General features: G+C 45.0%; 1 protein-coding gene across 1 annotated transcript in view; it reads left to right on the top strand.

Moving 5' to 3' along the window:
- LOC138982512 (Kv channel-interacting protein 4-like) overlaps positions 1 to 5,657 on the top strand; it is a gene marked incomplete in the record, with an annotated part of 302,169 nt that extends 296,512 nt beyond the window's left edge. Inside the window, 3 exon segments of the mRNA XM_070355815.1 lie at positions 2,028 to 2,240; positions 3,081 to 3,143; positions 3,631 to 5,657. Of these exon segments, the coding sequence (XP_070211916.1) occupies positions 2,028 to 2,240; positions 3,081 to 3,143; positions 3,631 to 3,678 (324 nt within the window).
- Between the last annotated feature and the right edge of the window lie 8,470 nt (positions 5,658 to 14,127).

Genomic DNA, 14,127 nt, shown 5'->3' with positions numbered 1-14,127 from the left:
GCGCAACCCCCATAACCCCCCTGGTAGTCCGGCCCTGGTCATGATCCTGATCCACACCTACCCCAGGAAATGCAAAAAGACCGTTTGCATCCAACCCCACAAGCCAGATGGGGTTGATACTGTGCAATAATCGCGAACGCTACTATCGGCCGATCTCAAAAATAAATCCTGCAAAATACCACATTTGCTTTAGCGGCTCCATACTGCTGTTGGTGTCACAAGTATTGATTAGCTGTCGAGGATAAGAGATCCGCCCAAGGCACGCTTTACGGCCATAGCAGAGAACCGCTTTTGTGGCAGTGTCGAAGAAGGCTTTGCGGCGATGTGGAAGAACGCCTTCCAGCTGCGTGAAAATTCACCATCCGGCAGCGTTTCAAACACTCTTTATTTCACAAAAATTCTTTACAAGCAATGTCAGTGGACGCTCAGCAGCAGTTTGAAAGAATGCTTTCCGGGAGCGTGAAAAAAACAACGCTTTGCTTCAATGTAATTGAACGCTCTGCGGAAGGGTGAAAGAATGCTTTCCCGTAGTGTGAAAAAAATGCAAGAATAAAATCAAAACTTCGCGGCACTATCAGAGAACACTTTCCGTCAGATTCAAAAACGCTTTGCGGAAGGGATTTCTCAATAATAACCGCCAAAGGTTGGGATTTCGTTCGAATGCGTTTTGCCCATGGCATGTAGACATGGGGATATTCTGACAGCATGCAGACATGATTGTCGTGAGTAGTGAAATAAAACGGAGCTATTTGTAAACATGGCAGGAAATTGAAGGTCGTTATTGAGAAACTGTCACATTAATTGCTGTTGGAAGGAAATGATAACTACGGAGGATTTTCCCTTTCTTTCCCCAGAGGTTATAACAGAGGTACACTCTGAATGATTGTGAAAAAAACGTCATTGCAGAAATGAGCGCGACAATTTAGTTTGCATTGAACATTGGAGAATGGGCTATTGACTTTTCGATGTTTAAGAAATGTACTACACTCGTGCGTCTCCTGGTTTTCTCTCTGTCCCACTCACCGTTCCCATTACCCCTCGCCGTCTCCGCGCTTATCCCATCTCGTTCTCACGTCACAGACATCTTTAAAATCCCCGCCATCCCACCCCAACCCCTCACTTCACTGCTCATTAAATGTTTTTTTGTAATTGTTCCGAAAGGGCTGTCTCAACACGAAGTCTGCCTTAACATCCTGCCTGTAATGAAATCTATACAGGGCGTCCTCGACATCCGCCCCATCCCAGCTCAACCTTTTTGTGTACTACTTGCACTGAATGTGTCTGGCAAAACGGGTTTCAGTTGCACGTGCACGTGTGTGCACTGGAGTTAACAGGATATTGCCGTGATGAATGATTCCCTGTATACTAAATGAACTGCAGTTCCCTGCCTGGTATACTATACTCCAGGAAAATCCCCACCAAGCATTCCAAAGACTTTAAAATCAGACCAACCTACCCTACTGCTGAACTTACGCTCTTAATTCACATCATTTTGCAGTCGTTGCAAACGTTTGTGATAGGGATTGTTGGTGACGTGGGTACACTCGACCTTCTCACGAGCGGACTACAATCAACCATTTTAGGAGACGGACAAAATGGCCCAGTGAATAAGACCCCGGCCTCCTATGCGGGAGGTTGATCGTTCCTGGCCGCGCCTGGTTCGTTGAGGTTGGAGATTTTTCCTATCTCCCAGGTCAACTTATGTGCAGGCCTTATCCCCCTACGTGTGTACACGCAAGCACAAGACCAAGTACGCACTGAAAAGATCCTTTATTCCATGCAAGAGTTCGGTGGTTTACAGAAACACGAAAATACCCTGCATGCTTCCCCCGAGATCAGCGTATGGCTGCCTAAATGGCGGGGCTAAACGGTCATACACGTTAAAAACCCTCGTGGGAGTTTCAGCCCATGAACGAAGAAGTAGAAGAAGAAGAAGAAACCATTGTAGGCAGCAAGATCCGACCTCAAAAGGCCGTATGAGGTCACCATTCCCACCTTTGATATGCCTCTCTCTCTGGTCGTTGCAGGAGTTCGTGATGGGGTTGTCGGTGTTGTCGCGGGGGTCGCTGCAGGAGCGGCTGCAGTGGGCCTTCTCGCTCTACGACATCAACGGCGACGGCATCATCACCAAGGACGAGATGCTGGACATCGTCAACGCCATCTACGAGATGATGGGCCGCTACACCGAGCCCTCCATCGACGAGAACACCGCCAAGGAGCACGTCGAGCGGGTCTTCACGGTGAGGGCTGAGAGTGCGTGTGTGTGTGTGTGTGTGTGTGTGTGTGTGTGTGTGTGTGTGTGTGTGTGTGTGTGTGTTTGTGTGTGGAGAGAGAGGGGGTTAGTGGTGGTGGGGCCGCTATGTACACCGAGCTCTCCATCGACGAGAACACCGCCAAGGAGCACGTCGAGCGGGTCTTCACGGTGAGGGCTGAGATATGGATGATTGTGTGTGTGGGGGGGGGGGGGTAGTGGAGGTAGGGGCGTCATGTCCTTGTAGTTCTTGTTGAGCAGCTGCGGGAATAGGACCATATGTGGCGATGGGGGTATTCTAGAACAGCGACGGCTTTTATTATTATTATTTTTTTTAATCTTTGTTCGTTGATGGACCGGTAGGGTGAAGAGGAAAAATGTAATATAATGTATTCCAGAGAAAAAAAATCGAAGAAAGACACGCACGCGTACACGCAAAACATCTCGCGCTCGCGGCCCCGGTTTGTTTTCCATTCCAACGGAAGTAAACAGGCTGAATGTAGTCTTTCATACGCTGTAGCTTTTGGAAACTCGGGTGTTCGAAAATTTTATTGGTTTGCTTTGTTTTCCTTTCGTGGTTTGAATGTCGGGTCGAATCTTGGTTTCATTGTTTGTTGTTCGTCTTAAGACACTTTCACCGGGATCTTGCAGCTGCTGGCCATCCGTCTTGTTGGTTGCTGTGTATTTAAATTTGTCAGTTTTGTGTAAACAAAGTGCGTCATAGTTGCTGAAAGACATGATGTCGTGTCTCCAGAAGTGTACAGTCTCAAAAACATAAAATTCTGATCTTTATCTTGTATAATTATTCTGTTCTTGTTTTTCTCTCCAGAAAATGGATCAGAACTGTGACGGAGTTATATCAGTTGAGGAGTTTATGGACACGTGTCGAAGGGTACGTATATATGCATTGAATATAAATTAATTATGAACTGCTGCGGGCAACGATATGTTACTCCTATGTACCTATTGGCTTACTTTCTCTCTCGTGAATGAGCCAGGGTGTGTTTGTGTTGTTTTGAAGGAAGAATGGGGGGGGGGGGGGCGGGGAAAGTATTATACTCGTGTCTTGTGTTATTATTACGTGGCCGGGGCTTAGTGTGTGACTATGTTTTTTCTTAGGACAAGATTTTACTAAAAGGCACGGCGGAAAATACATTCTCTATGGCATATCGTTTTTTCAGGACAAGATTAAATCAAAAGGGATGGCAGTTAGTACATGCTCTATTTCATATCTTTTTTTCAGAACGAGAATAATTATATCAAAAGGGACAGCATATTATAACACATTCTCTATTTCATATCTTTTTTCAGGACGAGAATAATTATATCAAAAGGAACAGCATATTATACCACATTCTCTATTTCATATCTTTTTTCAGGACGAGATTATATCAAAAGGGATGGCACTGTTCGACACGGTGCTCTGACAGTCGGCCACCCCAGATACTCCCATTCCAACCCTGGCCAGCACTCCATGCTCCTCCTCTTCTGCAGCCTCCTTCCTCCTCCTCAGCCAATCAGAGGACAACTCCGTGGTCTCGCTCTGACGTCATCGTCACGTGACAGTCGTCTGATTGGTCGATCCTCGTGTGATAGACAAGTGGATTTGCGATGTGGTGTGCGTGTGTGTTTCTTCGTTTTGCTGTTGAGATTTGAAAGAAATTCAAAAAGATGCCAAGCTGGACGACAGAATTTTGAAGGTTTATTTGCCTACGGGATGAAAATACTTTTCAAGACTTTGTCAGCATGGAAAATATCAGCGGCATATCATGGATGAAACAGTAATGGATGTCGTGCACAGCTAAACCATTGTCGATGCTGATGACTCGATTGAGCGCAGAATTCAAGGTGAAAAAGCAACTTGTCTGGAGGTTACTGTTTGCTGTTCAGGCAAGTACTGAATGCTTTGGCTTAGTCCATGGTCAGTTCAGCTTCGACAAATGTGACTGCTGAATTGAATATCAACATCCTTCGAAGAACCGGTCAGTGTTTTCTGCCCGTGAGGTATACTAGAGACTGAAGGATTGCCTGGGAACTTCATTGTCAAGAAGCTTCAAACGTAGAGAATTGGTTTTTTTGCAACATTACTGAAGAAAAATGTGATGACACACGCACATGACTTACTCAAGCAGGCCCGCTGCGCGCCACAAACTGTTGAATATGTTGATGCTGGGCTTTTCACAGTGATGTTGTGTATCCCGTGTTATTGGAACCTCTCCCCTAAAAAGGTGATGCACAACTTTTCCGCTGAAGTGCTGAATGATCCGCTGCTCACGGGGTAACTGCAGGAGAGGAGCTGACATTCACTTACAATGCCCGTCATTTCAAGAACAAAGAAACGACAAAAAAACTGTTACAATTGTGTGTTAGTATTACGCTGACCTTTTGATTACTATTTCTTACTTAAATCAATATACTGTTATACCTTGAACACTTCACAAAAGACGTGTCTTTTGTCACTTCCCACCTTCTTCTTCGAGACTTTGTCATAATTCAACTGTGTGATTTTGATTAGGTTTACTGAGAAAAAACAACTATAACCAGATGCTGTTGAGCATGAACATAAATGCTGTTAAAGTTTATGGATGGCGGATGAAGTGTTTGAAGATTGTACAGATCAGCGAGACTCAAAATTTGGCATTAGGCCACCAAAAAAAAGGTCTGTTTACGGTAACATAGGCCAAAAAAATAGTCGGTAGGTCGGGATTTTTTTTTTTTTTTTTTTTTTTTAAACAAAATCTTCCTAAAAGTTTCCAAGAGTTGTTTCAGGTTTTTCTTAATGAGTTTTAAATCCTTACCGGGTCTTGCTAGTTTTTCCAATTTAATTACTTTGAACTTCGGATCAGTCATTACGTTCGTACATACGGCACATACTGATCGCTTCACCTGGAACTGATTTGATCCTGGTATATATGGGAATGTAAAAAAACTAAAATACATGCGTTGTGGTTCTCCCGCTGAGCAAAGATGTAAAAGCAGAATTACAGAACGATGTGATGTCCGAGCCAGATGACAACAGAGTCGAGTGTAAATACCGAATATTACTGACGAAAACTTAAAGAATGTTGTTAGATTCAGGACAGATCGACTCAACGTTTAAATACGTAACAAATTGACTCAACAGAGTAAAAACATGAAATGCTGCCCAGAATTTCTTTCCTTGTATTTTTTTTCCCTTTCGGTTCAACCTTTTTTTTTAAATGGGGTGATATTAATGCTCACTCAGTCGTGTACATACGTGTGTGATTCCAGATGAATATCGTTGAGATTTGTACTATTTAAAAAAAAAACTGTTTTCGCGTATATGAACCGTTGATTGTGATTACTTAACATGTGCGAGGATTTATGGTTGAAACCCAAGCTTCCCTTACCCAGACTCTGTCTATTAACCCCCCCCCCACCCCCACCCCACCCACCCACCCATCCCCAGGAAGAAAACCATGCCAATGTGTCAACAAGAGAAATAATGTTTTATGTGGAGTTGTGTGGAAGATATGTTATTAGTGTTGCTATTATGTGCATGTTCTTTTCTCTTCCTCTCCTCTTTCTCTCTCCTTCATTCCCCGTCTTCTTTATTTCTTTGTAACATTTTCACTAGTTCTTACCTATTTATTTTGTCCTTTACTTTAACGTTCAATCAGCTGTTACTGCAAAGGGTATGGTAACACAGGCTGAATGGGTCATTTAAATGAGACATTGCATTTTCAATTGGAATAGAGCATAACATGCGTTCAGTTATGAAATGTTTGAGGCTATACCCCCCCCCCTCCCCCCACACCTATCTCCCTTTCTCTCTCTCTGTTTGTCCATCGAATGTACAAAGCTACAAAATAATGGACGTGTCCGTGAGCGTGTACTCTCCAAGCATTTCTCAGTGGTTGTTTCAGTGCATCACCCGACTGAGTGTCTTCCATAATTATGTTCCCTCTGACCCAGGTTCTGTTCCTTGCACATGCACTCTTACAAAAGAAAAAGGGACTACGGGGCTTGAAGATGGCATTGCTTGTTAACACACACACACACACACACACACACACACACACACACACACACACACACACACACACACAAGGTCTTGCCAGACTTTTACATGGAATAAGACCTTCTCTTTACTTGGACACTTAACTAAAAAACCCAGTCTATCTGAATACAAAACATGCGTTTATAATGAAAGCAATAGTAATAACAACCAAAAATAAAAACGGTACCGGTAGCATGTACTCTTCCAAAGAAAGAGTACTTTTAGCAGAAAAGTAACAGTATAATGTCACTGCAGTTGTGTGTTCATCAAGTACATTGTTTTCCTTTTTTTTTCTCCTTTGTATACTTCATTTTAAAAATGAGATCATAACAAAAAGAGCGTAAGGTTTTTTTTACACACTAACTTCAACGAGGTATCTGTTCGTGTTCCCAGAAACAATGCTTTTGTAAATCCACATGTCCAGTTTCTTCTTCTTCAGCGTTCGCTGATGGTTGTGTCTAAATTCGTTGGCCCGTGATGTTGACAAAGTGGGCTGTCAAGCTGAGGTCCTGGGTGCTGCCCGAAAGTTTTTCACAGTTCATTTTGCTGAGCCTTGTATGTTTGGAAGCTTTGCTTTGAAGCAAGACTTAAGTGTAAGATTTGTCTTGTTCTGTTTCGATTGTCCTGTCGTCTTTCGAACTTCTTTTGTTTGCCTTCTTGTCTTGATCTGAAACGTTTTTTTGTGTGATACAAAATAAACGGACAAAGTGAGCTAATAGAATATGTCTTCAATTTCTTTCCCAGCTACCCCCTACCTCCCCCCCCCCCCCCTACACTCTTTCCTTTGAACTAAACATACCCTTGCCATTACCTCATTCCGTATCGTTTGCACCATTTTCTCTAAAACATAATGCAGGATTTATGTTGGGTTTTGAGTTCGATTTCCACATGCCTAAAACTGGTGAATGATACTGTATAATTTTTCACGCAAAGTGTTTTGGAAGATTTCATCAATGTGATGAACGTCTTGTGATTGAATCTGAAGATCGTACACTGTGTTGTGTTTTGTCACTGTTTTCTGTCTTTGTGAACTGTAAGGTAAGGCAAAAACACTGTATGTAAATAAACAATTCAGTATTGCCACCTTCGTTGTTTATAGATCAAGTTTTGCTAGACTTCTGTTTCTTCTCCCAATTCATTTTTTTTCTAACACGGTTTTGTACATGTAAAATGATGAATTTTAAACTCGTAATAAAGCCAACGGATCGAAATTAGTACCGGAGTTTTTATATCTGTCTATTTGGCTGGATGAACTTGTGATGAGTTGTTTTTTTCCCCATATTTGTGTCTGTCTGTCTGCATGCCCGTCTGTCTCTCTGTCTATTTCTGTTGTATCTGCGTATATGTGTGTGTGAACCAGACTTGGTTTATGTAACCATGAAATATCGATCATACGGGTGCTTGTCTATCTGTCTGTCTGTCTGACTCTGAATCAGAATCGAAGTACGGTTTTGTTTTCTTTGAAACCATGTAACATCAAAGGGATCTCTCTCTCTCTCTCTCTCTCTCTCTCTCTCTCTCTCTCTCTCTCTCTCTCTCTCTCTCTCTCTCTCTCTCTCTCTCTCTCACACACACACACACACACACACAGTAATATATAATTACCACCTGTAAGCAGATCTCTTGAAAACACGCACACACACAAAATATCAAGTCAACCTAGAGCTCTCAAACAAGAATCACTATCTTGATCATGGATATCGCCATTTTTCATAGACCCCGTAACTTTTTAAAGCAATCAATATCTAAATCCTTTTTTTTTTCTTTTTTCTTTTTGTATACGGCAGATCCTCATGTTTACGGTGGATCTCCTGATGCAGAAAGTGTGCTCTTGTCCAGAAAACAGGGCAGCAATGGCCCTTAATCCGATTTTGGGACCTGGTTTCGCGAGTCGATCGATGATTCAAGAGGCCTCAGGAAAACAGTTCAGTTCATGTACCGTCTCAGATCTGACTACGCTTTTACGTTTGATAAGACCCATATCCCTCCAATTGGTCACATACCAAAGATGAACAGCATATGGGTGCTCTATAAGCAGAGGTAATTTGGTTATCAACTAATCTTGTATGTACAACCAGTTGTTGTTATTGTTGTTGCTGTTGTTGTTGTACCCCCCGCGGGTTAGGGGGAAGAATTTACCCGATGCTCCCCAGCATGTCGTAAGAGGCGACTAACGGATTCTGTTTCTCTTTTTACCCTTGTTAAGTGTTTCTTGTATAGAATATAGTCAATGTTTGTAAAGATTTTAGTCAAGCAGTATGTAAGAAATGTTAAGTCCTTTGTACTGGAAACTTGCATTCTCCCAGTAAGGTAATACATTGTACTACGTTGCAAGCCCCTGGAGCAAATTTTTGATGAGTGCTTTTGTGAACAAGAAACAATAGACAAGTGGCTCTATCCCATCTCCCCCCTTTCCCCGTCGCGATATAACCTTCGTGGTTGAAAACGACGTTAAACACCAAATAAAGAAAAGAAAAAGAAAGAATGTTGTTGTTGTTTTTTAGACATCCATTACATCACCAAAAACTAAAAATCTGCACTGTGCACAAAGAGCACCCAGGCTGATGAGTGTCGGTATGTTAGCAAGTGGAGGGTCGGTATGTTAGCAAGTGGAGGGTCGGTCTGTTAGCAAGTGGAGGGTCGGTCTGTTAGCAAGTGGAGGGTCGGTATGTTAGCAAGTGGAGGGTCGGTCTGTTAGCAAGTGGAGGGTCGGTCTGTTAGCAAGTGGAGGGTCGGTCTGTTAGCAAGTGGAGGGTCGGTATGTTAGCAAGTGGAGGGTCGGTCTGTTAGCAAGTGGAGGGTCGGTCTGTTAGCAAGTGGAGGGTCGGTATGTTAGCAAGTGGAGGGTCGGTCTGTTAGGAAGTGGAGGGTCGGTCTGTTAGCAAGTGGAGGGTCGGTCTGTTAGCAAGTGGAGGGTCGGTCTGTTAGCAAGTGGAGGGTCGGTATGTTAGCAAGTGGAGGGTCGGTCTGTTAGCAAGTGGAGGGTCGGTCTGTTAGCAAGTGGAGGGTCGGTATGTTAGCAAGTGGAGGGTCGGTATGTTAGCAAGTGGAGGGTCGGTATGTTAGCAAGTGGAGGGTCGGTCTGTTAGCAAGTGGAGGGTCGGTATGTTAGCAAGTGGAGGGTCGGTCTGTTAGCAAGTGGAGGGTCGGTATGTTAGCAAGTGGAGTGTCGGTATGTTAGCAAGTGGAGGGTCGGTCTGTTAGCAAGTGGAGTGTCGGTATGTTAGCAAGTGGAGGGTCGGTATGTTAGCAAGTGGAGGGTCGGTATGTTAGCAAGTGGAGGGTCGGTATGTTAGCAAGTGGAGGGTCGGTATGTTAGCAAGTGGAGGGTCGGTCTGTTAGCAAGTGGAGGGTCGGTATGTTAGCAAGTGGAGGGTCGGTCTGTTAGCAAGTGGAGGGTCGGTCTGTTAGCAAGTGGAGGGTCGGTCTGTTAGCAAGTGGAGGGTCGGTCTGTTAGCAAGTGGAGGGTCGGTCTGTTAGCAAGTGGAGGGTCGGTCTGTTAGCAAGTGGAGGGTCGGTATGTTAGCAAGTGGAGGGTCGGTATGTTAGCAAGTGGAGGGTCGGTATGTTAGCAAGTGGAGGGTCGGTATGTTAGCAAGTGGAGGGTCGGTATGTTAGCAAGTGGAGGGTCGGTCTGTTAGCAAGTGGAGGGTCGGTATGTTAGCAAGTGGAGGGTCGGTCTGTTAGCAAGTGGAGGGTCGGTCTGTTAGCAAGTGGAGGGTCGGTATGTTAGCAAGTGGAGGGTCGGTCTGTTAGCAAGTGGAGGGTCGGTCTGTTAGCAAGTGGAGGGTCGGTATGTTAGCAAGTGGAGGGTCGGTATGTTAGCAAGTGGAGGGTCGGTCTGTTAGCAAGTGGAGTGTCGGTATGTTAGCAAGTGGAGTGTCGGTCTGTTAGCAAGTGGAGTGTCGGTCTGTTAGCAAGTGGAGGGTCGGTATGTTAGCAAGTGGAGGGTCGGTCTGTTAGCAAGTGGAGGGTCGGTCTGTTAGCAAGTGGAGGGTCGGTCTGTTAGCAAGTGGAGGGTCGGTCTGTTAGCAAGTGGAGGGTCGGTCTGTTAGCAAGTGGAGGGTCGGTCTGTTAGCAAGTGGAGGGTCGGTCTGTTAGCAAGTGGAGGGTCGGTCTGTTAGCAAGTGGAGGGTCGGTCTGTTAGCAAGTGGAGTGTCGGTATGTTAGCAAGTGGAGTGTCGGTATGTTAGCAAGTGGAGTGTCGGTCTGTTAGCAAGTGGAGGGTTGGTCTGTTAGCAAGTGGAGGGTCGGTCTGTTAGCAAGTGGAGGGTCGGTCTGTTAGCAAGTGGAGGGTCGGTCTGTTAGCAAGTGGAGGGTCGGTCTGTTAGCAAGTGGAGGGTCGGTCTGTTAGCAAGTGGAGGGTCGGTCTGTTAGCAAGTGGAGGGTCGGTCTGTTAGCAAGTGGAGGGTCGGTCTGTTAGCAAGTGGAGGGTCGGTCTGTTAGCAAGTGGAGGGTCGGTCTGTTAGCAAGTGGAGGGTCGGTATGTTAGCAAGTGGAGGGTCGGTATGTTAGCAAGTGGAGGGTCGGTATGTTAGCAAGTGGAGGGTCGGTATGTTAGCAAGTGGAGGGTCGGTCTGTTAGCAAGTGGAGGGTCGGTCTGTTAGCAAGTGGAGGGTCGGTATGTTAGCAAGTGGAGGGTCGGTATGTTAGCAAGTGGAGGGTCGGTATGTTAGCAAGTGGAGGGTCGGTCTGTTAGCAAGTGGAGGGTCGGTATGTTAGCAAGTGGAGGGTCGGTATGTTAGCTAGTGGAGGGTCGGTCTGTTAGCAAGTGGAGGGTCGGTATGTTAGCAAGTGGAGTGTCGGTATGTTAGCAAGTGGAGGGTCGGTCTGTTAGCAAGTGGAGTGTCGGTATGTTAGCAAGTGGAGGGTCGGTATGTTAGCAAGTGGAGGGTCGGTATGTTAGCAAGTGGAGGGTCGGTATGTTAGCAAGTGGAGGGTCGGTATGTTAGCAAGTGGAGGGTCGGTATGTTAGCAAGTGGAGGGTCGGTCTCATCCCATTTAGGATGATCATCATCTCCTCACGCGACATGAACAAGTCGTGCTGATGCGACTCCGCACTGGGCATCACCGCCTGAATGCACACATGTCCCAAAAGATGAAGCTGGTCCCCTCCCCTTGGTGCAGCTGTGGACTAGAGGACCAGACCACTGAACACATCCTCCAGCGATGCACCATCCTTGAGAGTCGGAGGAGAAACCGTGTGGCCAACTGCAGTCTCCCTCCACTGCAAGCTGTACGGAGGAAAGGAAGACCTGGAGAAGACGGCATCATTCGTCTCGCTGTCCGGGCTGACAATATAACGTGTGATCGACAAGAAGAAGAAGAATCCCATTTAAAAGCCTGGCCAGAGCTGAGACGGTGAGCCGAGTTATCACGAGAAGAAAACACCAATCCCGCAACCAGTGTTATCCCTACTATAACTACGCATTGAACCACAACACTCAAGTCACATAAAGGTTTCAACAGTAGTACTAGCAGGATGCTGGAATCAACAGGTCGCATGCATCACAACAAACCCCAATGCGGAATCCAAAGAAAGAAAAGACATCCAGACATTACCTGGCGCTGTAAAGCTTTTCTTGGATAAAACAAAACAAAACAAATTCTGGCATGTACAGTATACAAATACACACACTCACACACACTTTCGAGACTGGATGCACAAATGTTGGACACCTGCTACAAATAATAGTGCCACGCATTATTTTAGCCCGTTATTTAAAATGTTATAAAATATAAAAGAAAAACACAAAAACACAAAAAAACTAAAACGGCGAAAGAAAAGAAAATGAATTTGAAAAAATAAAACAAGAGTACAAAAAAAAGGTAAACACGCTAGGCTATTTACTCCAATTACTCCAAGCTCCGTTCCAGTCTGGGGCCTGCAAAACGAGATCGCACGTCCTCCGAGTCGGTCAATAAAGACTGTGGCCAGTTTGCCAAGTCGCCATGTTCCGGTGTCTCGCGTCGCTCATTGGTGGAGACGTGCAATTGACAACCACTTCGTCAGCTCGGACGTTCAATGCGTCGCTACGTCACTCACTCACGATACGTATAGACTCCCCCCCCCCCCCCCTCCTTTCCTTCTGTGTTCAGTCATTCGCTTTAGAGCAGTGGTTACGGGAAACACGACCAAATACGCGTTTGTAGCGTATTAACAATATTGGAAATAACCCTGTTTGGTTTGTATATGTAGTAGAGGAGTGGAAGGTTGTAAGAACGAAACCCAAGTCCAAGCGTCTTGTTTCAACTTTTTATTCGTTGTACAAGAAAACAATGCAAGCAAACGTAGAGGCCGAAGGCAAAACCCGCAGACAGAGAAGCAAATGTAGTGAGGTGTTCAGCTGCTATGAGCGAATTAATGCTTATGCCGAGAGTTCGGCCTATACTTATAGCCCAGGCGCGGACTGCACAGAAAGCACCGTCCAGCGGTGATGAAAATCGGCCTGAATCATTGACTTCTATGCAAACCTAAATATAATTAGGACAATATTAAAGATAAAAGGGACTTTGAAAGATAGAAGTTAGGTAGATATATATAGAACGGTATTTTATTAGAATTTGCGCCAGCAAGGTGCGCGCGCATCATCGTATCGTCTGCTACGGGGTGGGCGATTCCGTTTGTACTGTACTAGGCTGTTTTGCTATGCGATGGTTAGAGTGTTTAGGGTAGCGAAGTGCACTTGGCTACATATAAGAGTATACATAATAAGTAGCTTTTAGTGAGGAAAAATTCCCCACGTGACATTATAGGCGAGTAATTAGCGAGGGGTATGTCTAAAACACGTGGACCAGGATCACGCGTGTAAAAAGTTTGCCTCAATAAAAGCAAGAGTATTCACTCTTTCACAACCCATACATAGCCAGACAGAACTATTTTCGGAGTTCGTGTAGTGACCACTGCTACAACTGAGCACGTTACATCTGCATTTCATCGACCGAATACTCAGTACGGAACCTAGACAAAGATTGCAATACTTTATCGTCTTAAACTGCCGGTGTTAATGACAAACGACGTCGACTGTACAAACCAAGACTTCTCTTCTCGATCCTGTATTCCAAATTGACATCTCTGACGTCATAAGTGAGAAAAGGGGAGAAGACGTCATAACGCTAAGCATCACGTCACGTAAAACATTATGCATGTGTCACTACACCCAGAAACTGACAAAGAACTTCGAAAAAGAAGTCTGTCTCGGTGACTTCGACATATCAGTAGTAAAAACATCAATCGTAAGGTCACCGCCAGGCTGTGCATGTATCGGTGTTGGATCTCATTAACATCCCGTTTACAGAACCATGCTAGCAAGTCGGAGATCGCAGTCGGCGGACAAGAACTGGCGACTGTGCATCAGGTCAAATATCACGGGGCCATCATCAAGGAAGAGGGTTCGAAGACCGTAATCCTGACAAGAGCTGAACAAACAGCAGCAGCACAATTACAACTAAAGACAGTTTGAACAGACAAAAACATCAGTATTAAGTCGAAACTGAAGCTACTCCATGCCATGGCTGTCTTTCCATCTCCCCGTACGTATGTGATGCATGGACTCTCCAGAACTGCAAAACAAGATCCAAGCTGTGGAAAATCCATGGCATCTCCTACACGGAGCACATCACTAACGAAGAACTCCGCACAACCATCACTCAACATAATAGATCACAATGAAGACCTTCGGACCGATTTCAAGAAGAGGAATTAGCTGATATGGTATGAAAACATAACAAACATATCAGGCCCTCCAAATCCACCCTCATGGGAACAGTGCGGAGGAAGAGGAGATAGAGAAGACAAAGGAAACAATTAGCAGGCAATATAGCAGAGTGGACCAGACAAAAACATCATACTTCC

Source organism: Littorina saxatilis, linkage group LG12, assembly GCF_037325665.1.
Source record: "Littorina saxatilis isolate snail1 linkage group LG12, US_GU_Lsax_2.0, whole genome shotgun sequence".
NCBI lineage: Eukaryota > Metazoa > Mollusca > Gastropoda > Littorinimorpha > Littorinidae > Littorina > Littorina saxatilis.
The sequence above is the reverse complement of the archived record's forward strand: the minus strand, read 5'-3'. Positions and strand labels throughout refer to the sequence as shown.